We start from the raw sequence: 22,185 nt of genomic DNA, 5'->3' as shown, positions 1-22,185 counted from the left end.
AGTCGATATATAGCATCCCTAATTACAAGTATTTGCACTGTAAAAATGAGAAACAAAATAGTATTTTTCTGTTCATCTCATACAAATAAGATGTAGTGCAGTTTCTTTATTGTGAAAGTGCAACTCACCAATATATATGTATATGTTTGTAACATATCTGCATTAAAAAACAAGACAATATAAAACTTTTTGAGTCTACAAGTCTGCTCCGTCCTGCTTCTTGTTCAGCCAATCACTAAGAGAAATAAGTTTGTTTACATTTATGGGAGATTATGCTGCCCACTACTTATTTAGAATGCGACCTGAAAATGAGACTAGTCATTCACATGGCACCATTGTAGCCAGCATTGCAAGGTATTTAAGTGCCAGATACACTGAACATTTGTATGCTTCTTCATGCTTCAGCCACTGTTCCAGAGGACATGCTTTCATGCTGACAACACTCGTTCAAAAATGCATTAATTAAATTTATGACTGAACTCCTTGTGGGAGAAATATGTTTCCTGCTATTTTTCCTGTATTCTGCCATTCATATTATAGTAGTCTGAGATGATGACCTAGTACATGTTCTTCATTTTAAGAAAAATTTCACTGAAGACTTGACAAAATGCAAAGAAGGTAGCAATGTGAAATTTCTAAAGATGGCTACAGCACTCAACACAAGGTTTAAAAATATAAAGTATCTTCCAAAATCTGAGAGAAGATTTGGAGAATACTTTCAGAAGCCTAAAAATAGTGTGTCACTCTGATAAGGAACCCAAACCACCAAAAAGGAAAATCAACCTTCCCGCTGGTGGCATTTGACTCGGATGATGAAATGAACATGCATCGGTCCACTCTGCTTTGGATCATTATATAGCAGAACTTGTCAGCATGGACCCATATCCTCTGTAGTGGTGGTTGAAGCATGAAGGGGCATATGAATCTTTAGCATATCTGGCACATAAATATCTTGTGATGCTGGCTATAATAGTGCCACGTGAATGCCGGGTTTCACTTTGAGAGGACATTGTAAACACGGAGCAGGCTGCATTATCTCCTGTAAATGTAAACAAATTTATTTCTCTGAGTGATTGGCTGTGCAAGATTTGTAGGTTCTAAAGTTTTCTCTTTTTTAAACATTTTAGAATGCAGTTATTTTTTAACATAATTCTACATTTGCAACTTCAGTATTCATGATAAAGAGATTATACTACTGTACCTGTATTAGGTTAATTGAAAAACACCATTTCTTTTGGTTTTTACAATGCAAATATTTGTAATAAAAATATAGTAAGCACTGTACACTTGTATATTCTGTGTTGTAATAAAAACAAAATATTTGAAAATATAGGAAATACCCAGAAATATTTTAAATACATTGTTTTCTGTTAAACAATAACAGCACCATTAATTGCAATTCATTTTTTAATCATTTGAGGGCCCTAATTTTCATGTGTTGAGTGATAAGCAGGTATCACCCCAATAGCGTCACACTGTGAGATACGGCATAGCCATCCATTATGGGATCTCATTGCTGTGCGTGCAGTGATCCGCTGCACATTTAGTGTAAAGGAGGATGCATCAGTTGTGTGTCCCTGGTTGATTAGTCGTTCTCCCCTGGATGAGTCTGTTCCAGTCCGCTCCCAAGTTAGCAGTTATTAAAATGTTCATGGAAGCTGAAGAGAGAGAGAATGTATATGGAAAACTTGTTTTCATATGGATGTGACTGAGGGTAGTTGCCTCCTAATTTCAACCTATCCAGCTGTGTCTACAAAACAAACTCAGCAGTGGGTCACCTTGAACCAGTGCTGAAAACTGTTTAGCTGCCAGTATGCATGGGACAAAACTGATTACAGAAAGAATAACTGAGAACGGTTTTGTCTGGTAAATGCCATGGGCATTAAAGGTTTAGATACTATGTTAATGAAGAACTGCAGAAAACCCTGTGTTAGACAACAGCCCAGGTGTGCAGTTTTCAACACTGGTCAAGCAGGACCCACTAGAGGCATCTGTAGTCCTCAACAGGTAGGTTTCAGGGTGTAGACTGGCTCATAGAATCCCTAATCCTTTTGTCTCCTCTCCCTACAACCTTTCCTGTTTCCACTTTCCTCCTCTTTAAATAGGTGAGGGCAGGGGGAGGAAACATGCACATACATATGTTCTCTCTTTGTCTCTCCCATCTCCACTGCTTGTTAACATGAGAGCAGACACAGGTAGGTGTCTTGAGCTGGATACAATCACCTTTCTTAATGCAAGTTCTTTATTCTGAAGATTGTGTGGATATAACTGAATACAGTGTGCCGTGTTGGTTCTTGTCTTTCAGCCAAGCATCTGATTCGTCACTTGCTTAAGACAGACCCGACTGAGAGAATGACAATTTCTCAGTTTATGAATCATCCTTGGATTAACGTGAGTCCTGTGTGATTTTTACAAAGGAGAGGGATGGATTCTTACATGTAGAGCCTGAAATGCTGCTCCTTCTGGTTTAGGAAGGAGGAGCGTTGTTATTACTCATGGCTTATTGACAAAAACTCTGCCCATTGTGCTCGTTGTAAAAGGATGCCTGTCTGCAAAGACATAGTTCCTCATTGTCATAGCAGGGGACACACTTAACAGTTCTTGTGAGCAAGAGACAACTATATTCCTACCTACTTTCAGCCAGAAGCTGCTACTGATTGTAGTGTGCACCACCCTCTGATCTTTAAAAAAGCCCTGGTACTTCATTGTTGCAGAATTTATGAAGAGCTATTCTTAGAAGTCCCAGGCATGGCTAGGTTGGTATGAATTCAGAACCTCAAGCTAATGGAATTTTAATCCTTCAGATAGCCTTCCATTACCTAAGAATGGAATCTGAGTGCCCAACAATCAAATATCCTTCTTTCACCCTGTAAGGTAGAGAAGTGCTATTATCCCTCAAAATAGTATCACCAACATGACGAGGAGGATGTAGAAGCCACAATCTGGCATTTCATTTGTTTATTTTTCCTTTCTAGTTTTTTTTAAACCATATATTGTGTATTCTTATTATACTTAGTTTTTAAAAACTGTTCATGCTCTAAGTATCCCATTCAAAGCAGTTCATTCTTCTCTAGCATTTATGATGAGGGACATTTCATTTTGCACATACAGATCTGAAAATACCTGGAAAGAGGCAAAGATTTATGCACTATATCCTATAGCAACACAACAGAAACTGGTATACATGATGCTATTGAGGGATCCAGTCCAAGTCTTGAATTGTGGCTTTTTTTTTTCTCCAAAATTTGAGCAGATGTATCTATCTCATTTAAAGTAATGTTTATTATCTCAAGCAGAAAGTAAATTTCTGCTAGGGCTCTAAAGTGCTATCAGGATTAGTCAAGCACAAAGGCTTTTAGGATATCATCTTTGCTCTGTAGGTGTCACTGGGAATAATAATATATATTTTTGACGTTCGTGCCTAACATGGATCATATCTTATTTCTCACTCCCCTGAAAATAAACTCAAAGGAAACAGAATGTTTATCCTGGATAATCCTTTTTCCCAGGGGTGGCTGTTCTAAGGAACTTCCTTGTCTTTGGTCATCACAGCAGGAAGAGATACAAACAGCAACATAACTTCATATAGTGTCATATTTTATTCATTGCTGAAGATAAGCCTGTACTTCTGAAATGCCTTTCATCTGAAGATCTCAAAGCCCTTTACAAACTTAATTAAATGTAACCTCATTAGCCCCCTGTGAAGCAGGTGAGTGTCCCGGTTTTGTGTTTGACGCCTGGATGAAGACATTTTCATTGTAGCCCATGCATCTTGGGAGCAAGAAGATGTACTTTAGGAGGAGCATGTTCCCCTCCAGTCAGTTGGTATGGAGTTTGGTAGTCATGAAGGAGTAAATATCAGCAGGTGGGACACATTCAGGTCCTGCTCAGAGAAACTAAAAATGCACTCCATGGTGCCAATTTTCCTTTCATTCCTTGCTCCCCAGCCTATCCTGGACAAATCATGCCTTGGCAAGCAGGAGACCTTATCTAGAGAAGGCACCTAGAGAAGTTCTTTTGGCTTCCCCTTGCCAATCACCTAGAGCAGGGTGGCCTATAGACACTACTACAATGTAAATGTTAAATGATGATAACATGCACAGGCATCTCTTCAACCTTTGCTGTAATACAAATGTAATGCTCTGGGATGGAATGCAACAGTACTCCACAACTATTTAGGACAGAAGGTGGAGGAGAATTCTGTTCCCAGCTGAGACTACAGCGTGAGCTATAGACAAGCATAGTCTCATTGCTCAGCTGGAATTTAGCATGGAGATTGAACTAATAACCGTACTCTACCAAAAAGATCTACAAGACCTTTTATTGACAAAAGATCATGGACCTGTCTTATGTCTTGTTTTAAAGAACATCTCAAGCAAAACAATTACTGGGGCACTGAATGTGTATTTATTCAGGATGGCTGTGTCTAGACTGCATCCCTTTTCCGTAAAAGGGATGCAAATTAGACACATCGCAATTGCAAATGAAGCGGGGATTTAAATCCCCCCTGCTTCATTTGCATAAACATGGCTGCCGCTTTTTTCCGGCTCAGAGCTTTGCCAGAAAAAAGCACCAGTCTAGATGCGGATCTTTCGGAAAATAAAGATTTTTCCAAAAGATCCCTTATTCCTTATTTTAAGAGGAATAAGGGATCTTTTGGAAAAATCTTTATTTTCCAAAAGATCCGCGTCTAGAACGGTGCTTTTTTCTGGCACAGGTCAGAGCCGGACAAAAAGCGGCAGCCATGTTTATGCAAATGAAGTGGGAGGGATTTAAATCCCCGCTTCATTTGCAATTGCGATGTGTCTAATTTGCATCCCTTTTACGGAAAAGGGATGCAGTCTAGACACAGCCGATGATAATACCATTCTTGCTCTTCTGTAGTGCCTTTCAGCTAAAGATCTCTGTGTTTTTCATACATTAATTGAGCCTCCCAACCTTTTCCTGTGAGGTATTTTGTACCTATTTTGTATTTGGGCGAATAATAATCCTTCACTCATATATAGCACTTTACATCAGTAGATCTCAAAGTGCTTTACAAAAGGAGGTCACTATCATTGTTCTCATTTTCCTGATAGGAAAACTGAGGCAGAAAATAACTTGAGTATTTGCCCAACTTCACATTGTAAATGCTGAGCAGACCTGGGAATAGAACCCAAATGACCAAATTCCTAGTCACCTGTTTTAAACATTGGATTGCATTTCCACCTCCCAAATCACACAAACCTCGCTTTTCCTGAAAGGTTTCCTGTTGGAGTATTACAGTGTCCCTCCCTACATTTAAGGTCTGATGAGAGCATAGTCAGTAGTACTATGTGTGCAGAGTGAAATTTCCCCTGCCACAAAAGCTAGAAGAATGAACTGCTTTGAATGGGATACATAGTGAATGAACAGTTGCTAAAAACAAAGCATAGTAGGAATACACAAAACTAGAAAAGAAAAGAACCTCGAACGGTGGAACCTCCTCTTCATCTTGGTGATATTATTTTAGGGGGATAGTAGTACTTTTCTACATTACTGGCTGAAAGAAAAATAAGTGCATTTGATTGTTGAGCACTCAGATTCTAAGGTAATGGGAGGCCATCTGAATACGGTAGATAAATGTTCTGCCTCACATATATTCATGAGAGTATGTGATCATTTCATGCAGATAGCTTTGTAGAATGCTTCTTTCTGGTTTTACTGATTTCCTTAGAAATCAATGGTGGTACCGCCAACCCCTCTTCATACTGCACGTGTCTTGCAAGAGGATAAAGACCATTGGGATGAAGTGAAGGTCAGTCAAAGAACACCTGCATGAATTATTAGTTTTTTTCTTATTGGGGATTCTTCCCAAAATGGGATTTGATAGGAGGATGGAGAGGCCTTTCTTTGCTTGGAATGAAAGAAATCCAAATATACTAAGGTATGGAAATGGCCATTATGGGCACTCAAACAACCATAACTCTACCCTGAGACACCGTGAGGAAAGAGTGAAAAGATCTTGTCTTTTTAAAAAATCATTTTAATCTAATCTGGGACTTCAAACACTGTTATGCTTTGATCATAGGACAGACTTAAGGTTGTTTGGGTTCTCTGTGCTTTCATATCTTAACATATTTGCATTTATTTTAAGGTTAACTTTAACTTTGGATTTCCTGTATTTTATAATGCTTGGATTTTGGATAATTGCAACATCTCTGCAATGTATTTTAACCTAAATTACCCATATTCTCTCAAACTTTAAAATAAATTAAGATGGAATTGTCTCTGGGAACTGAGTTAAGGCTAGGACAAGACTCTCATATAAAATGTCTTTTTAAAACAGGGTCTCAAACTCCTGGCCCACAAGCCGTCCCTGGCTGGAGCGAATGCATAGTCTGACCTGGGACTCCCGGCAGGCTGGGGGAGAGGGGCTGTCTGTTACTGGCCCCCAAGGATGCAGCTTTGGGAATCACTGGGGGGGAGGGGCTGGTGCTGTGCTGTGGGAGTCACTCCTCCTTTCCCAGCGGCGGCAGGAGCGGCGGGGAAAGCAGAGCACACTGGGCAAGGTGCACTTGCTCCGCTTCCCCACAGCTCCTGCTGCACACAGGGAGTGTGAGGGAGTGCAACCACTGCCACTGCACAGCAGTAGCCCTCCCTCCCCCCCAGTTATTCCCAATGCTGCGTCCTCAGGGACGGAGTGTCATGGAGAAAGAAGGCAAGGCAATGGGGGGAAGGGGCAGGACTTGGAGGCCTCCCCCCTCAGCCTGTAGGAATCCTGGGCTGGATTGTGCGATTGCTCCAACTGGCTGGGAGTTTGAGACCCCTGTTTTAAAGGGATTGAGGTGAGAGTTTAATTTATGATTTCTCGGTCTCATGTCCTCTATTTGCTTGTATACATTTTGTTCAGGCCTCTTTGAGGTTCTAGTGTGATGCATTCTCTTGTAAACTTGAACTATTTTCTGTTTGCAAAATTCATTGACACTCACCGAGGCAGCTTATAGTGAGTGGGAGTAAGATTTTTGCTCCCTTGCCTTGTTAGCAGGCAATACTACTTTCAGACTCATCCAGGCAACAGAAAAGTCTGATTTATTCTTGATTGTAATATAATGTGTAACGGGCCTCCATTCTGTCAGATAGAGCCTTGCAAGTAGGACGGAATGGCTGTGTTGCTTATGTCTTGAGTTTTCACAGTTGTTGAATGTGGTTTCAGGAAGAGATGACGAGTGCTTTGGCTACCATGAGAGTGGACTATGACCAAGTGAAAATCAAAGACTTAAAAACATCCAACAACCGCCTCCTCAACAAACGCCGCAAGAAACAGAAACAGGCAGGCACCTCTTCTGCAGCCCCAGGATGTAACAACCAATGAGATTAAAGGAGAGGCTGAGGACTTGAGGGTTAAAATTAAAAGGAACAAATAAAAATGAGCAGGGTCAGCTCACACTATACCACAAAGGGAGAAAAAGAGGAACCTGGCTTGCAAAAGGGGAAATGTTAAAGACTACATCATTCTAGAATTTTATTGGGGCTTTGCTTTTTAAGGGGGATTTATTCTTGCCACATCATTTTTGCATTTTGCTAGGGATACCTAGCAGTACCAAAAAGTGTGGGACTTTATACAGCTTTAGCTGTTCTAGGGTAGCAGAGGATACAGGAGTTCAAGTCTGAAGAAACTCATGCACAAAGGCTCTAACCACAGCCTCTGGGAGTGACTTCTACTGTAATTTTAATTTTGTGGAGGGGAAGGCCAAAGAGGTTCTGCTAGGAGAGGTTCACAAGCTCAAACATGGGTATAGAGAATGAAGTGGAACATCACTGCTCTCTTCACACAACCAGCGCAGTCTCAGCTCTTGGTGTTGCTGATGCATCTGAATGGCAGCTCATGCTAGCACTGGTGAGAAGAATGAGTGTTTTCCAGGTTTAACTGCTACAGCTGCATATCATTATCTGAACAGGGAAGCATTGTCCTTCCCGTGCAGCTAATGGATGGAGAAAGGGTTTCTTCTTGCATTTCCTTATTCATACAGGTCCTTAGTCTTATGAAATTCAGATTTTGTAGCACTTTTCTAATTTAATAGCTTGTTCATTTTCTACATTTACTATGATGACATGTCTAATTTGTTAGCATATCTCTCGTGCTTTTTTAAAATCTACAACAGTATTTTACAAAAAGCTGTTTGTTTTTCATTAGCACATCGTTCTGAGTCTGTGAACCTTCCATGAACACAACTGGATAACTATCATATACAGAACACTGCCCCAAAGAGGGGCATCTGAAGTCCACAAAGAGATGGGAAGAATTGTTCTCTGTAGGAAATCCCATTGTCTTACTTCATCCAGTCTAGGTGCTTATTTCTGCCAGGTTATTTTTGCTTCTTTATCTGCTATGTTATAGAAGCAAACTGAAACCTTGGGGAGTATTTTTTACCCATTCTTACACTAGACAGTGTAAACCTATCGCAGCAATAGCCCTGGATCCAGAGTCACATCATGAATATTCAGCCATTGGTGGGGTTTTTTCCTAACTCAAACTCCCATTTTACAGTATTTAGGATGTTGTTTGTTAATCTGTTCTTCCGCTTTATTTTCAGATTGTTTCCTCTTACTTCATTATGGGTTTTATTTGAGCTGAACAAAATATCAGCAAGAATGTTTTGTTTTTAAGGTGAAATTGTTTCCAGCGGTGCAAACACGCACACATTGTAACATGGGAAATGAGGGGCTGAATGTTTCAGGCAAGAGGACAGAGGCATACAAGAGGCAAAGAAATCCTGCCAACCAAATGTCTGGATCTTCCAATATATCTGAAAGCCACACTGAATTTGTCACCTTTCCACTGAAGATTTGCTTGATGTTTCAAACTTGCAAATGGGCTCTGGTATCATGTAGGAAGCATTGGCTATCCCTACCAACCATCCACTTTTCTTTGTGTGATATTCTTAGGATTTTCCAAAATGATTTTAATAAATCATGATCATGTTCCAGCACTCTTTGTACAGTAGTCCATGTTTTTTTGAAGTGTCATGAAGTTTTTGCAGGAAAGGAAAAGTTTGAAAAGCAAAAATACCACCTGCACTCAGAATGTCCATCTTAAGTTATCTGAACATCTTTTTGCTCTCAATGCTTTGTTTTTAAGTAACATTCTCTGTATAGATGTAAACTTGTAAAGTTTATTTCATGTTATTAGTCTAGCTACGTCCATGGCAATTGTACATATCACATAAATTGATGTATCCTCATCATGCACCTGTGTGATAGAAAAACATTAGTCCCATACCTATAAAATGGGGAAAATAAGGCAAAGGGAGATTAACTGATAAGCCAATGGTCGCGTGGATAAGGTCTGTGACAGAGTTAGGAATTGATCTCTTTAGTCCCAGTTCAGTGCCTTTACCACAGGATCATCCATCCTTCTTCCCAAGACTTCATCAGTTTTCGGATGTTACTTACCACGTCATTACAGTTGTCTGAGGGTATGTCTACACTAGCCCCCTAGTTCGAACTAGGGAGGCTAATGTAGGCATTTGAAGTTGCAAATGAAGCCCGTGATTTAAATATCCCGGGCTTTATTTGCATGTTCCCGTCCGGTCGCCATTTTGAAATTCCACTAGCCTGAAGTAACTGCCCGCGGCTACATGCGGCAGTGAAACGGCAATTCGAACTGAGTCCTTAGTTCGAATTAACTGTTACACCTCATTCCAGAAGGAGTAACAGTTAACAGAACTAACGACTACCTCCACTTACAACCATCCGCACTTACGACCAAAGTGGTTGTAAATGCAGATCCGAGTTACGTACGGCGAGCTGCGCTTACAAACAGCGCAGTCGCCATGTAACTCTGGGACCCGAGTTACGAACACTTCGAGTTACGGACCAACTGTTGGTCCGTAACTTGTTCGTAACTTGGAGAGCGGCTGTACTTAGGTTTTTGTAGTTTTTCCCCTTTGGGGGTGGGGAATGACAGGCCTGCACAGCTTTAAGCCTTGTGTGTCCTGTGCAAAATTCATGCCTAAGGGAGACCCCCCAAGACGCCTGTTTAAAGTGTCTGGGAGAGTCTCACCTCTCAGACGCTTGTAAAATCTGCAGGGATTTTAAGCAGCGTATGAAGCATGAGAGAGAGTCCCAGTTAAAACTACCCCTGATGGAGGCGGCTCTTCACCCAGCTCCTGAGGCCACGGTGCACAGTGCACCGGTGTCAGTGTGGGAAGCACAACTGGGGCCCTCAAACAACTCGATGCCAAAGTCAGTAGCACCAAGGACCAGTTGCAGTCTCTGACTCCGCAGAGGAAAAGAGGCTCCAGGGTGAGATCACCAGGCCGTAAGTCCCATGTGGGTCGGCACCGTCATAATCGTTCCTCAGGCCGGGACTCCCCTGGTACTGGTGATACGGGAATGCAGATGAGGAGCGGCGACCTGCTTTGTGCGTATAGCCCAGTCCCAATGCCAGCGTACTGACCCTCCACACCAGAGATGTTTGAGGCAGCGCACGATCTCCTTGAGTTGATGGCCTCACCTCCGTCGTCCCTGTACTTAGAATGGTCTGGGCTGGTGACACTGGGGGCCATGTCGGCACCTGTCACCTCTTTCACACTGGGTGCTTGGTCGGCACCGGCATCTTCAGTGGCCTCGCAGATGGCATTGAGGTTGTCTTCAGCACTGGCAGTGCCTCCGCAGCGGGCTCTGGGGTTGGCAGATTCCCAGCAGGTGCATCGTGACCGCTCAGCACCAATAGCGTCTGTGTCTTGTGCGCATTGGGCACCCCCTGCCGCTCCACTGATGTGTTTGGTACCAGTTCCAGGGTCGATACTGGCTCCGTCTAGCACCTCGGCACCGTTATTGGCACCACAGTCGGCACTGCCTATAGCCGCATCGGCACCGCTTTCATCAGCACTGGCTCATATGACTGCACCAGCACCTTTGCCGTCGACACCGGCGACTTTGGCACCGTTGCCAGTTCCAGCCTCTGCTCCCAGCTCGGTGCAACAGATTCCTGGTACCTGGGTTCCGGCACCGGAGCTTTTACGACTTCCTGTGTGGACCCATGTGGGAAAACCAGAGTCTATGGACAAGCTCATGCCTCGTGTGGCTCCTGGACACTCCTCCACAGCATCACCCTGGTCTGCTTCGGACTACTCCTTGGAATGTGAGGCAGAGTCATTCTGCTCCGCGGGGTTGTCTAGGGCTTCCTCAAGATTCTGCTCCCGTTCTCGGCACCACCCGATACCGCAGGAATTTCAGCAAACGTGGCCCCCACAGTCCCAACCACCCTGGCCGTTTTGGACCCCTTGAGCTTATCAGTGGCAAGGCCCTATGCCACCCTCCTGGGCGTCCACTATCTCCCACTGATGCAGCACCCCATCCGCCTCGCTTTCCAGGCCCCCGCCACCATCCGCGGGAAACTGTCCCCAGATAGAGGACTCAGAGCAAGCACCCTCTGGTGTTGTTGTGCACCCAGTCTGTGGAGAGCCTCTTCAGCTGGCTTGTCTTCCGGAAGTGCTGGTTGACCCAGGGCCCGTTCGGGAATCCTCGTCACCCCCCAATGAGGCCCTGGTGGACCCTGCTCCTTCTATGCCAGTGATGGATGCCAGGTCCCATCAGGAGCTGCTCCGTCGCCTGGTAGCTAATTTGGGGGTTCCGGTGGAACCAGTGCCGGAGGTCTCCGACCCGATGGTTGACATTCTCTCTGAGGATGCCTGTGCCAAGTTGGCCCTGCCACTTAATAAAACGGTGGCTAAGATCACAAATGCCTTGTGGCAAACTCTGGCATTGATAAGCTCTACCCTGAAGGGGGTAGAGAAACGTTATTATGTTTCACAGTCGGGACATGAGCACCTCTACTTCTACCCCATTCCTGGTTCATTGGTGGTCCAGGCAGCAGCTCAGGAGGAGAGGCAGGTGCAGCCGGAGCCAACACCAACGGCCAGGGATCCTAAGTGTCTGGACTTGTGGGGCGCAAGGTGTATGCGATGGGTGGGGCGCAAGGTGTATGCTACGCATTGCAAATCAGCAGGTGATGCTTAGTTACTATGCCTATAATACCTGGCAGGCGATGGACAAATTCCGGGACAAGCTGCCCTCTGATGCGAGGCAAGAGTTCGCAGCTATGGCCACGGAGGGCAGGACCATAGCACAAACAGCCCTACAGGCCTCCCTGGATGCGGTGGACTCAGCAGCAAAAACCATGGCTTCTGATGTGGTCATGTGCCTTAGGCAAATCAGGGAGAGTGCAGTTCTAGTCCTCCAGGTGAGACTACCGGAGGCGTCGGCCTTGTGCTCCCAGTGGATGTACGGGTAGTGCGGCAGGTGCTGCTTCCACCCGTACGAAGCGTCGCTTTCCACAGATGGATACCATTAGGGGAGTTGCCCAGCCCCTCTCCCACTATCTTAAACAACCATTTTTAAGGTGTGCTTGAGGACCGTGTACCAACCCCCGGTGTCCCCTCGTTGTTTGGGGACAGGTTGTCCCATTTCGTCCAGGCCTGGTCCCAGGTCGGCCTGGTAAGGATGGGTTATTCCATCCCCTTTCTGGGCTATCCCTCTTCTCTCCTCCCCCCCTCCCCCCAGTCACTTTTCAGGGACCCATCTCACAAGGTCCTTCTTCGTCAGGAGGTCCTCTCGCTTCTGGAGAAGGGAGCGGTAGAAAGAGCCCCCTCGCATCTAGAGGGCAAGGGGTTTTATTCCCGATCATTCCCAAGCCAAAAGGTGGGCTTTGGCCTATTCTAAATCTCAGGAACCTTAACAGGGGGATAAAAAAGGCAAAGTTCAGGATGGTGACCCTGGCCTCCATTATCCTGGTTCTGGAACTAGGGGATTGGTACGTGGCCCTCAACCTCAAAGATGCCTATTTCCATGTGGCAATAAGACTGAGTTATGAGATTTCTCCACTTCATGGTGTCCCACAGCCACTTCCAATTTACTGCACTCCCCTTTGGGCTCTCTACAGTCCCCAGGGTCTTTACAAAGTGTATGGCAGTAGTGGCGGCATTTCTCAGGACACACGGGATCCAGGTCTTCCCCTACCTGGACGACTGGCTCATTCGTGGGCGCTCCTGAGACCAGGTGGTAGTGCATATAGCCTTTATGAGAGCCCTCTTTCCAAAAGTTTGGGCTCATGCAAAACAAGGAAAAGTTAATGTTGACTCCCCATCAGGACACAGAATTTGTGGGGGCCTATCTGGATGCCTGGACGGGGCTGGCTTACCTCCCCAGGGCCAGGTTCCGCACTATGGTGTCCATGGTATGCAACCTGACGCTCTCCCCCCTTACGATGGCTCGTACCTGTATGAAGCTGCTTGGACACATGGTGGCATGTACGTATGTCATCCGCCATGCCAGGCTAAGACACCGGCCTTGCAGGCATGGCTGGCGAGGGTGTTCGACCAGGCTAGTTTGCACTGTGCCTCAGAAGGTGATGTACTCAGGAGGATGTAGTGTGCAGTGGGGTGCCGTTTCAGGTCGAGCTCCTCTTGGTAACGTTAGTTACAGATGCTTCTGACGTCAGTTGGGGTGCACACCTAAACTGCTACAGGATGTAAGGGGTGTGGGCCCCCCACGAGGGGGCCCTACATATAAATGTAAGGGAGCTGAGAGAGGTCAGGAGGATGTGCGAGGTATTCCTAACCGGCAGTCAGTGCTGGTGCAGTTGGACAACACGGCCACCGTGTTTTATATAGACAAACGGTGGGGCTTGGTCATCCCCACCATGCCAAGAAGCAGTTCTTCTGTGGGAACTATGCATAATGCACAATATTCAGCTGCAGGCGGAGTACCTGCCAGGTTGCAAGAACTTGTTGGCAGATTCTCTGAGCAGGTCCTTCGGAGCCCACGAGTGGTGCCTGAAGGAGGAGGTCCTCCTACCGGTTTTCCACAAGTGGGGTTGTCTCCGAGTGGACCTCTTCGCCACCCAGGAGAACAAGAAGTGCCCCCAGTACTTTTTGTTCTTGGGCCTGGGCGCAGAGTCAATGGTGGATGCTCTGAATACTGCCTCGCCATGGGGCCTTTTGTATGCATTTCCCCTGTTTCCGCTAGTCCCCAAGGTCCTGACCAGAGTCAGAAGGTTCAAGTCCCAGATCATTCTGATAGCTCTGAACTGGCCGAGACAGTACTGGCTCCCCATATTGCTGACCATGACACGTGCAGAGCCACAGCTCCTACCCATGGTCCCGGATCTTGTCATGTAACCCTGGGAAGGGGGTCTCCTCATCCACCTGCACCTTAGGTCCCTCCATCTGACAGTTTGGCTTATCTGTGGCTAACACAGTCAGAGAAGGCTTGTTCTGAGGGGGTACAGATGGTTCTGCTAGGTAGCAGAAAGCCATCTACCAGGAAGTCCTACGCCGCTAAGTGGAAGAGGTTCTCCTTATGGGTGTCCAGAAAGGGCTTAGATCCATCTTTGGCCCCCGTCCCGGTGGTTCTGGACTACCTATTTGAGTTGCGGTGGAAGGGCCTGTCTACCTCTTCCATTAAAGTGCACTTAGCTTCCCTGTCAGCCTTCCACAAGGGTATTGGGGGCAAATCCCTCATGTGAGGGCACCTGTACCCCAGTGAGATCTGAATTTGGTACTTAGAAGGCTCATGTCCCCCTCCCCTCCTTTGAGCTATTGGCCACATGTTCCCTAAAGTACTTGTCCCTTAAGGTGGCGTTCATTGTAGCCATTACCTCGGCACGACGTGTGTCTGAGCTTCGTATCCTAACGGTGCAGCCGCCGTATTTAGTGTTTTCGGTGGATAGGGTCAGGCAGTGCCCCCACCCAGCCTTCCTACCTAAGGTAGTCTCAGTTTTTTGTGTCTCAGGATATGTATTTGCCCGTTTTCTTTCCTAAGCCACACTGCTCCCCTAAGGAGCAAGTGTTACATTCCCTCGATGCTAAACGCACGTTGGCTTTTTACATAGACAGAACGAGACACTTTCGTAAGTCATCTCAGCTGTTTAGTGCTTTTACGGAAAGAAGTAAAGGCTTGCCTGTTTCAGCCCAAAGGTTGTCTGCCTGGATCTCTTCGTGTATCAGGGAGTGTTACATTTTAGCGCATAGGGAGCTGTCCCAAGTTAAGGCACACTCCACCAGAGCGCATGTGTCCTCCACAACTTTTGGAGTGCAGGTTCTGATTCTTGAGATTTGTAGAGCTGCCACGAGGTCCTCTGTCCACACGTTTACAGCGCATTATGCGCTTACCCAACAGGCCAGGGATGATGCTGCCTTGGGTTCTGCTGTTCTCAGCTCGGTCCTGTTAAAGAAAAAAAAAGGGGAGTTAAAGAGGTTAATATTTTGTATGGTTATTGTTAATACCTCACATACGTTCCTTTATTATTAGGCTGCATTTTTAGGTTGAATAAATTTCTGGTTGTTGTTTATACTCTTGTGTTGCATCTGGTTAGGAGTTTGTCTCCGACCCCACCTTCATAGGGGTTTTCAGCTTGGGAGCCACTTCATTCAAATGGACATGAGCAACCACTCGAAGAAGAAAAGAATGGTTACTTACCTGTAACTGTTGTTGTTCGAGATGGGTTGCTCATGTCCATTTGATTTCCTCCCTACCTCCCCTTTGTCAGAGTTGCCGGCAAGAAGGAACTGAGGAAGGGGAGCGCCGGCAGGGGTTCTTATGCTCTGCTATAGCGGTGCCATTCCAGGGGGCGACTTGCCGGCACCATGGATACCGCTATGGAAAACACTTTGAGAACCGTGCATGGGCACACCTCATTCAAATGGACATGAGCAACACATCTCGAAGAACAACAGTTACAGGTAAGTAACCGTTCTTTTTCTGGTGGACAACTCCAAAGGGCCATTGATTCATCGCGCCATTACTCCAGGTTTACAGCAGTGTGATTCCCTTGAAATCAAGAGTTACACCACTGTAAAATAAGAGTGACAAAGTGGTGAGTCAGGTCCCTAGGTACTCAAATTCCGGTCCCTGGACAGTAGAAGTTGGCACTTCTAATGAGGGAGAGAGGAACATGTGAGGTAAATGCCATGCAATTTGTGTCCAGCTTTTAAACCCAACTTTGCTACAACTTCAACCATGAGGGAGAAACAGGCTACAACATGGCTGTGTTACAGCCTGGTTCCATTTACAATATAGACAATCTTTGTTTTAGCTATGTCACTAAGCCACACCAAATCCTTGGATACATTAAAGATTTCAGTAGGGTTTGAGCATGTGGTTAATGTCCCCCTCATTGAAATGTGCAGGTGTTTTGTCACCAAATGGAATAATTATGTTGAAACCCTCCCCCCAAACCACCCTACATGGCTAAGGAGGTAGCTTAGACAAAGCCTTGGAAAACAAAGGTGTCTCATTTCAAAGTTTTTTTGTGGATGTGGAGCCACCTGCTGGTCCTTTAGAATCATTGCACTTGTTACAGCATTAAAAAAGAGTAAGAGTCTCTATCAATAAGAACTTCAGGGGATAGCCGAGTTAGTCTGTTACAGAAAAAAAACAACAAATGGTCTGGTAGCACTTTATAGACTAACAAAACGATGGTAGCTTTCATGGGCACAGCCCTCTTCTTCAGATGACTGGAAGTGGGCTGTGCCCACGAAAGCTCATGTTATTAATCAGTAAGAAGCAAGTAAAGATTGACATGAATAAATAAAACGGCTTTTAGTGTGTGGATGCTACACCCACTAAAGATTTTTGTATTGGTACTGAAATGTTGCAACTTTTTGTCGCTCTTGTGAAAGTTCAGTGATTTTTTTTAAGTGTTTACCTTAATTTAGTAATAGAGAGGTAGCCATGTTAGTCTGATCTTACTAAAACAAAAGGAAAAACTATGTAGCACTTTAAAGACTAACAAGATGGTTTAATAGGTGATGAGCTTTTGTGGGCCAGACCCATTTCTTCAGATCATATTCTGGAAGAGAATTGGCATGACCATATATACCAAAAGGAATACAACCTTAATTTAGGTTACTCTGCCATGGAAGAGGTTTGCAAGACAAGGCATGAATGGTGCTCTTTATTCTGTGGCTTCTCACGTTTCACAGAAACCTCTTGCAGTTTGTAGCTCAGTTAAACAAAATACCCATCACAACATTTGCACATACCATAAAGTGCTCACATTATTAGCTATGTTACTTTGATCTCATCTCTATGAACTCTATCCTTGCTCTCTTACACTCCCTCCATTTGGTATAATAGCTTCTTTGGAACTTCCTCCTTGGGGTCCAGATTTATCGCCTGTTTTTAAAGAGGACAGACTGTTGTAAAGCTGATTCATTTGCATGTTCATCAGGCATATGGATGAAGTGACATAGTTAGGAAGAGAAAGAAGTGAATGGCCAAAAGATGGGCTGCAAAAAAAAACCATAAATTTTTAAAAGAAACAAACAAAAAAAACCTTTTAGGCAGAACTCAATAAGAACTGTGTGCACAATTCCCCACCCGTTTCTTTTAATAATGATTGTTTATGGGTTGTCACTTCCCCTGTGTGTCTCTGCAACTGCTCTCTCTTCCTCTCATGTGTGCACTCTTACACAGAGACACAGTAATTCCTCCCCACCCCCTGTATTACGTCTGACTACCTTCTTGTCTTTGATCAAATGGACATAGTAATGAACCTTATTTAAAATACACCACTTCAAAACTAATTTTAATTGTAAGCCATTGTTCTACTCCCCGGTCTCCTGAGGTCTCCTGAGAAAACACAGCATGTAATCTTGGGTCTGTGTGTCTTAACTCTTCGTTGTCCAGGGTTTGGAAGCTGTCCAGCTCTTGATTTGCCTGAAATCAAGAAAAGTAAGGCACTACATACTCAGTTTGATCTAATTTCCTGTTCTAATTTCAATGAAATTGGGATTTTTTTGGCCAATATATGACCAAATTCAAACTGTGATGCTTTGAGAAGAGGGGCATATGGTGGGATAAAGAGTTAGAAGCCTTGCAGGTATACTTTTGAAGTTGTTTTTAAACATCTGTAAAGGGGTGAGAAGGTGGTGTTAATCCACCCCAAATTGCATCTCTCACATACATACACACAGGATTCATGCATACATACAGCCCCAGGAAATTATTCTGCATCCAGTGGGGGGAAAATTAATTCTTGAATTGAGAGGCTTATTTTCAAACTGTAAACCACCCTTTCTACTTTTCTGCCACTCTCATACCTGCAATCTCAGTAATATGTTTGTTTCATCTTTGCATCTTCTTTTCCATGCCTTTATCTCCTTTCACTTTGACTATTGCAATTCCATCAAGTAAAGCCTGTACCCTGGTTTTCCAGACACCATCTTGTGGAGAATGCCACTCTGTACTTTGTATCTGGGAGAAAGAAGGATTGTGCCATCACCCTTCCCCCCCCCACACACACACAAACTGCTCCCCATTCATTTTAGGTTCCCCCCTTTTGCCAACATTTCTATGAACTTGCTGCCATTGTCTTCACAGATACTTCCCCTACCCACCAACCCCTATTCATTCATTACTGCTCTTTCAGACCGTGCTTAAAAACCAGAACAGTGTCCGAATAGAGAAAGAAATATAATTATGCACTTAGGGGATCTAACGCCTTCAAAAAACCCCCAGTTTTTTTCTCTGATGAGAACAAAACTCCTCTTTCTGCTAAATCTTTGTTCTTTCCCTCTTCACCTTTCTTACTCTAGTTTGCAGAGCAAGCTCCTTGTTTAAGATGTTTGAAGAGGAACCATCCTGGGGCATCAAGCCTGTCAAGGTGAAATCAGGCTCAAGCTTGTCCAAGACCTATCAGTTAACCCCCAGCTGGTCCTGCTCTGGTAATTTTATTACCATTAGTGATTCCATCTGTGAAAGGGAAAGAGTGGCCTATATCAAGAAATAGGGGAAAATACTTGTAGAAAGAGAAAAGCCCAGTCAGAGGAAGGAGCTCCAGAAAAGAGGTAGGAAAGTGACCTCTTCACAGAGGGTTGGTGAAAGGCAGGCTAGAGAGATTTATATTGAACAGGTCTGGCTCCTGTAGCAAGGCTCTGAGGGAAGGATTGTAAGAATCTGAGAGATTCCTGGAAGAAGCTGTTGGAATCCTCAGGAAAGGAGCTCAGTGGAGAAACCTGATAGAAAGAAGTGGTTTTAAGCAAAAGGTCCTGGGGGACAGTGGTTAGCCAAAGGAGCAAATGTATTGAAACATTTCAACTGGTCAATCCCAGCTATTAAAATAAGATGACAAAATATATTATTTTCATTAGAAAGAAAAGCCCTTTCTGTGAATGAAATGCAGTATTAATAATGAAACTGTCTTATCCATTGGATTGTTAAGAGAAGTTAAAAGGAGTGGGATATCATGGTGAAAGGGGGGTAAGAACTGAAAAATGTCTAGTATCATGAGAGCTGTGCAGTATCCCAGGCATGTTTTATTATCCTGTTTTAATGCTAATGCCTAGTGGCTGACTGGCTTGATTGTTCTGAGAGCATTGCTACTAAAATCTAAATGTATCCATAGCTGTGGACAGTTAAGCAAGCAATTTGGAAGTTAAAGACTCAAGCAACTGGAAGCCAACGTGGCTTCTTTAGACGATATAGTCATCCTCATACAAAAGATTTATAATGTAAAAGGTACTGGTCTTGAGGGACAAGATTGAGGACCTGGAAAATAGATGGAAGTGTAACAGCCACTTATGTACTGACCTCCCTGAAGGTAACTAGGCATTTGGTGTAACAATTTTCTGCAAGAAATAGCATCCTGAATCCTGAGCAACCTCGTTATGTAAAATCCTAGTCTACTCTACTCCATGGTCTGTACATGCACATCTTGCTAATGATCCAAGAGCCTTGCACACATGTGGACACATTCCTATCTTAAGTGATGTGTTATGCCCCTTTCCAGCAGATACGTTCTGACTTGGAAAATCTTAATGTTATTTCCAAACCTGCTGTGATGGGGTGAGGAGGCCACTGACACTCGTCTCATTGCTCTCTGGGGGCTTCTCGCTATCCTGTCCTGCTGGGCCAGCTCATCTGGTCTCCCCCGGCCAAGGAGCAGAGCTCAGATCAATGAAAGCAGAGTTACAGACAATGAAACTCTTCAGGTCTGAGGAAAATACCATTTTGGGCCCAGCTTCCTAGGATACCACTCCCTAAATGGGGTCAAAACTCCAAATGAATTATTTAGGGAAGCCCCCTTTAACAGGGAAAGACTGTACACACTGATTGCTCCCCCCAGTAACAATTATTTACACTGGGCTTGATAGTAAATAAGTGGTGATTAAATACAAGCAGTAGGATTTAAGTAGTTGTGAGAACAGGCAGAGCAAAGTAGATTACTTATCAACCTATTACAAACTTACCCTAAAACTGTTCTTATTCCAGCTAAGCCTTCAAATGAGGGAAGTCCCCTCTCCCTGGGATCTTTGGCTAATTGTCTTTGGCTGGCATGGCACTCCTAAGAAAAAGAAACTGTTAGCCTCCCTTTGTTTTATAGATTCCACCCTGGGAAGGAATTCTGTTTTGATATTCCATTCTTACATGGAACATTACTTGGTCAGACCCTACCAGTTGGGGTAGTCATGTGACTTCGTAAGAGCAGCCACTGCTTGGACTCAAAGGACAAAAGAGACTGTTAACAGGTGATTACCTAGACATCGAGGTGCCACTGCACTAGAAACATCCTTGATGATTTCATTTGGACATTTAAAACCATAAAGCATTCCATACGCCATATAGCTAACTTTACACACGAGAATACACCAAAATAAGATATACAGATCCAGCAAAGTCAGACATTAAGATTGATAGGTTACATAAGGCAATTTGTCCCAAGCATGTTTAAATTATGCATATTTGTGTCCATAAATCCATTTCATAAAGCGTGTGTGTGGGGGGGGGGAGGGGTGGAGTCCATCACACCTGCCCAGCAGCTTTCAGAGGTAGAGAACTTTCAGATCCATTCAAGAAGTTAGATGCCCGCTTTGCATTCATGTACCCAGCATTCTCCAGAGTTTGGAATATAACTGCACTAACACCTTCCAAATCCAGTATACTCTAAATATACTAGTGGAGGAAGATTACCCTGACAGTTGGATGAAGTGCTATTATTTTGTGGGGAAGTTTCCTTCTGTCTTCCTTGTATCTGAGACATTCCTTGGAGTCTCAATCCAGGTGCTTTTGTCCATTCCCAGTGCAGTTCTGCTTGTCCTTCCAATCTTCCTCTTTTAAGAGACTGTGGAGGGAATTGACGAGAGACCGATGCCTCTCCCCGGGGCTGCATGGAGTGTGGCAGTGCAGGGAGAAGTGGCTTCCCCGCCATTGCTGGAAGCATATGGAGGCCCCTTTTCAATACTGCGATCGGCTCGGGACCTGGCGGCCAACCAATGTGCAGGCAGGTTACTGCCAGGGCTTACTCTAGACGGAGGGGGCGGGGTTGCTGTTACCACTTAGCTGCCACTTTGAAAAAATGTCCAGAAGGAGGCGCATCAGGGACCCAGAGGTGAGGGCGGGGGAGGGAATGAATGGCGGGAGCTGGACTGTTGGGGGCAAGTGGGCGGTAGGGCAGGATTGGGAGGCTGGATCATTGGGGGACAGGCTGGTCTGGGGGGGCTGGACCATTGGGAGCGAGTGGGGGGAGGGCAGGATTGTAGGAGGGTAAAGGAAGTGGGGCTGGACAATCCTGCAGGGAGTGAGAAACGAAGCCCATGGCGGGGGGGGTCTCCTTTGAGGCACTGGCCCAAGGGGCAGCACTGGATGATGCTGCGTGGGTAAGAAATTAATCCAAAGCAGCGGGGGGGGGGGGGGGGGGGGAATCTCTCAAATCTGGGCTCTGGTCCTGGGTTTGATACTGGACAATCCTGGGGGGTGGGAGGCAGTGTGAGAGATGCAGTCCATGGGAGGGGCAGCTGGTCAAGGGGGTGGTGGTGGAGGAGGGACTATAGAGGTGCCAGGCAGGCTCAGGTAGTTGACTCATAGTTTCATCAAAAAAGATGGGAAAAGAGTTTGAGGTGTCACCTTGAAATCTCTCAAGGTACGTCTACACTTGCTCCCTGGTTCGAGCTAGGGATGCAAAAGTAGGTGACCGAAGTTGCTAATGAAGTGGGGATTTTAAATATCCTGTGCTTCATTAGCATGATCTCGCTGGTGCATTATTCCACTCAACAGCTGTTTCGAAAGTGAAAGTGTGCACTGGGATGCATTACCTCGAACCAAACCCCTTGGTTTTGGAGTAACATTAATTTGAAGCAGAATCACGCGCTGGCGAGATCATGCTAATGAAGCGCGGGATATTTAAATCCCCGCTTCATTAGCAATTTTGGTCGCCTACAT

General features: G+C 44.9%; 1 protein-coding gene and 2 long non-coding RNA genes across 6 annotated transcripts in view; 1 reads left to right on the top strand and 2 right to left on the bottom strand.

Moving 5' to 3' along the window:
• MAPKAPK3 (MAPK activated protein kinase 3) overlaps positions 1 to 8,951 on the top strand; it is a 67,149-nt gene extending 58,198 nt beyond the window's left edge. For all 4 annotated transcript variants that reach the window (XM_075939451.2, XM_075939452.2, XM_075939455.2 and 1 more), the window contains exons 9-11: positions 2,306 to 2,391; positions 5,696 to 5,776; positions 7,175 to 8,951. In XM_075939451.2, coding sequence (XP_075795566.1) covers positions 2,306 to 2,391; positions 5,696 to 5,776; positions 7,175 to 7,333 — 326 coding nt within the window. In that variant the 3' untranslated portion in view covers positions 7,334 to 8,951. The remainder of the gene's footprint in view (positions 1 to 2,305; positions 2,392 to 5,695; positions 5,777 to 7,174) is intronic.
• A 5,936-nt stretch (positions 8,952 to 14,887) lies between these two features.
• On the bottom strand, positions 14,888 to 17,146 carry LOC149523775 (uncharacterized). Its single transcript, XR_016350409.1, has 2 exons — positions 17,024 to 17,146; positions 14,888 to 15,189 (listed from the first exon to the last, which is right to left on the bottom strand). It is a non-coding gene; the product is annotated as an uncharacterized LOC149523775 (long non-coding RNA).
• Positions 17,147 to 17,553: 407 nt separating this feature from the next.
• On the bottom strand, positions 17,554 to 20,355 carry LOC112546516 (uncharacterized). The gene is made up of 3 exons (XR_003090220.3): positions 20,217 to 20,355; positions 18,069 to 18,222; positions 17,554 to 17,685 (listed from the first exon to the last, which is right to left on the bottom strand). It is a non-coding gene; the product is annotated as an uncharacterized LOC112546516 (long non-coding RNA).
• Positions 20,356 to 22,185: the final 1,830 nt, after the last annotated feature.

Source organism: Pelodiscus sinensis, chromosome 11 (genome assembly GCF_052426305.1).
Source record: "Pelodiscus sinensis isolate ZL-2025 chromosome 11, ASM5242630v1, whole genome shotgun sequence".
Taxonomy (NCBI): Eukaryota; Metazoa; Chordata; order Testudines; family Trionychidae; genus Pelodiscus; species Pelodiscus sinensis.
The sequence above is the reverse complement of the archived record's forward strand: the minus strand, read 5'-3'. Positions and strand labels throughout refer to the sequence as shown.